Source organism: Hakea prostrata, chromosome 2, assembly GCF_041222555.1.
Source record: "Hakea prostrata isolate BN-2017 chromosome 2, UWA_Hpros_2, whole genome shotgun sequence".
NCBI classification, from domain to species: Eukaryota; Viridiplantae; Streptophyta; class Magnoliopsida; order Proteales; family Proteaceae; genus Hakea; species Hakea prostrata.
Genome location: NC_142601.1, coordinates 49,335,276 through 49,337,272, shown reverse-complemented (window position 1 = coordinate 49,337,272; position 1,997 = coordinate 49,335,276). Strand labels below are relative to the sequence as shown.

General features: G+C 38.2%; 1 protein-coding gene across 1 annotated transcript; it reads right to left on the bottom strand.

The window, feature by feature from the left end:
• Positions 1-246: 246 nt before the first annotated feature.
• On the bottom strand, positions 247-1,141 carry LOC149024644 (uncharacterized). The gene is made up of 3 exons (XM_089143509.1): positions 974-1,141; positions 590-856; positions 247-384 (listed from the first exon to the last, which is right to left on the bottom strand). The coding sequence occupies exons 1-3, from the start codon at positions 1,139-1,141 to the stop codon at positions 247-249; spliced, it is 573 nt and encodes a 190-aa protein (XP_088999635.1).
• Between the last annotated feature and the right edge of the window lie 856 nt (positions 1,142-1,997).

Here is a 1,997-nt window from a genome sequence, read left to right as displayed (position 1 = left end):
GAGTCTAGTCAAGGGGTTCAAGGGAAGTTCTCAAGGTCATATTACAGCCTTGGCCAGCACTCATGGGTTAATCTGGTTTATTCAAGTGGGTAAGGAGGCCAATCATGCTGCTCACTAGATGTTGAAAGCCCATCTGATTAATATTGGCTAATTCTTTGACATTCTTTTCAATATTCCTAGAGAGATTGAGGAGATCCACAGAGCCCACTGATTAATTTCTGTGGGTATAAATTTTTCTAATAATTATCAGAAACCTCGTAAAGAACTTCTTGTTATCCGGGTTTCTTTAATCTGCGGTATGATGATGAATCGATATTTCAGTATCATCACCAGCACCTTCTTTCTCGTCACTGAAAGAACAAATATGAAGTTGCCTTGTAATGCCTGTGGTTGTATCCATGAAATATAGCAGAAACGGCATCAAACAGCAACACAGAAACATTGGAACAGGAAGGAAGAGAGGGAACGATAAGTAAAAAGTTCTCAATCCAAGCGACCAAAACAAGCTCCCATGGTTCAAACTCCGAGCAACATAAGCTACCAATTTTCTTTTTTCTTTCAAACTTGGCAAGCTAATCAAGATGCTAACCTGGTCATAGTATCTGATACACACAACGTTGCACAGGGAGGCAACAAGGAAGCAGAGAATGATGGAGAAGTACTTGATTGAATTTACTGTGGGCATTGTGTTGCCAAAAACCAATCTGGATGGGGAGATCTTGGAGTTGTGAGAGTTGCTCATCAGAAGCGTAGCAATTATTGAACTGATGGTGATTCCTGTTGTTGCTAGGAGTGTTGATGCCATTATGCTGTTGCGCATTGTTTGAACTGCTAAGATTCCATTCTTTGTTGGATCCTAAGACAAAATCAATTGTAGTTAGCAAATCAATTTGGTTAGGTAGCCAAAAAAACTGCTTCTGATTTTTTTTCTTCCAAATCATTGATCATGGTCATAGCTAGGGAGGAAACTTACAGCCATCATAGAGATGACCCAATGATGCCTACCGGCGGCATTGAGGCCTATGATAGTGCGTTCTGGTGTGCTGCGAATGGTGGCAAGAAGCCATCCATGATAGATCGCCATCACCAGCAGTCCTATTGGTACCAGCACCAAATCCAAGTCTTCTTCCTTCACCACCATCTTGTTATATGGATCAGTTTCTGTGTAAGGAAATATTAATACGCATTCCACTAAGCAGAGTTAAACCCAGCATCTATAAATGTAGGGTTTTAGCAAATCAAACTATAATAATTAACTACTTTTCTGCACAATCCAGTGAGAAGAAGGAAACACCCTAAATCCACGCAAAACAAGAGTTACACTATGATTGGATATTTGCAAGCACGAAGGTAGGGATAGATTTTCGAACCTCCTTTGTGTATGGTAGCATGTGTTGTGTTGGTGTTTGTATATAGGAAAGAATAAAAAACAAGTAAAGAATACACATGGTTCTGGAAAACCTGATATATCCATGGGGGGAGAGAAAACAGGATTTCTACTCCAAATGATTTCAATAAGCACGAAGCCAGATATTGATTCCTGACAAAGAAATATGGAACTTCCAAGAAGAAATTGGAGGGGTTGGGCAAAATTTGGCCATCTAGTATGGTCTGAACTAGTTTGAAAAATATCGGTGTTTTTTTTTTGAAATAATTATTTTTTGAAATTACTAATTCAACCTTAGAGTTTGCTTGGAATTACTAACGCTCTCCCTGTTCGTTAAACTCCATTAGTTAAAATGATGATGTGCATCTTTGTGTTTTTCAAAAACCATAGTCATGAGGCTTGTTATTATATAGGGATAACCATTGAAGCTCCTAGTACTAAAGCTTGACTACTAATTGAACCTTGCTTTTTGTGAAATTACTATTGCTCCCTTCACCTCTAATGGTGTTTAAAAATTGAGAAGGAAAGATGTGCAATGTTCATTTTTCTCTTTGCTAGAATTAGGAAGCCAAAAGACAGTATTATATTCATTTAAGAAACATAATGACTA

Coding starts and splice junctions, on each gene's coding strand:
- LOC149024644 (XM_089143509.1), bottom strand. CDS start 1,141: ATGGTGGTGAAGGAAGAAGACTTGGATTTGGTGCTGGTACCAATAGGA. Junction 857..973: donor GGGTCATCTCTATGATGGCT/GTAAGTTTCCTC, acceptor ATTTTGTCTTAG/GATCCAACAAAGAATGGAAT. Junction 385..589: donor GTATCAGATACTATGACCAG/GTTAGCATCTTG, acceptor ATACAACCACAG/GCATTACAAGGCAACTTCAT.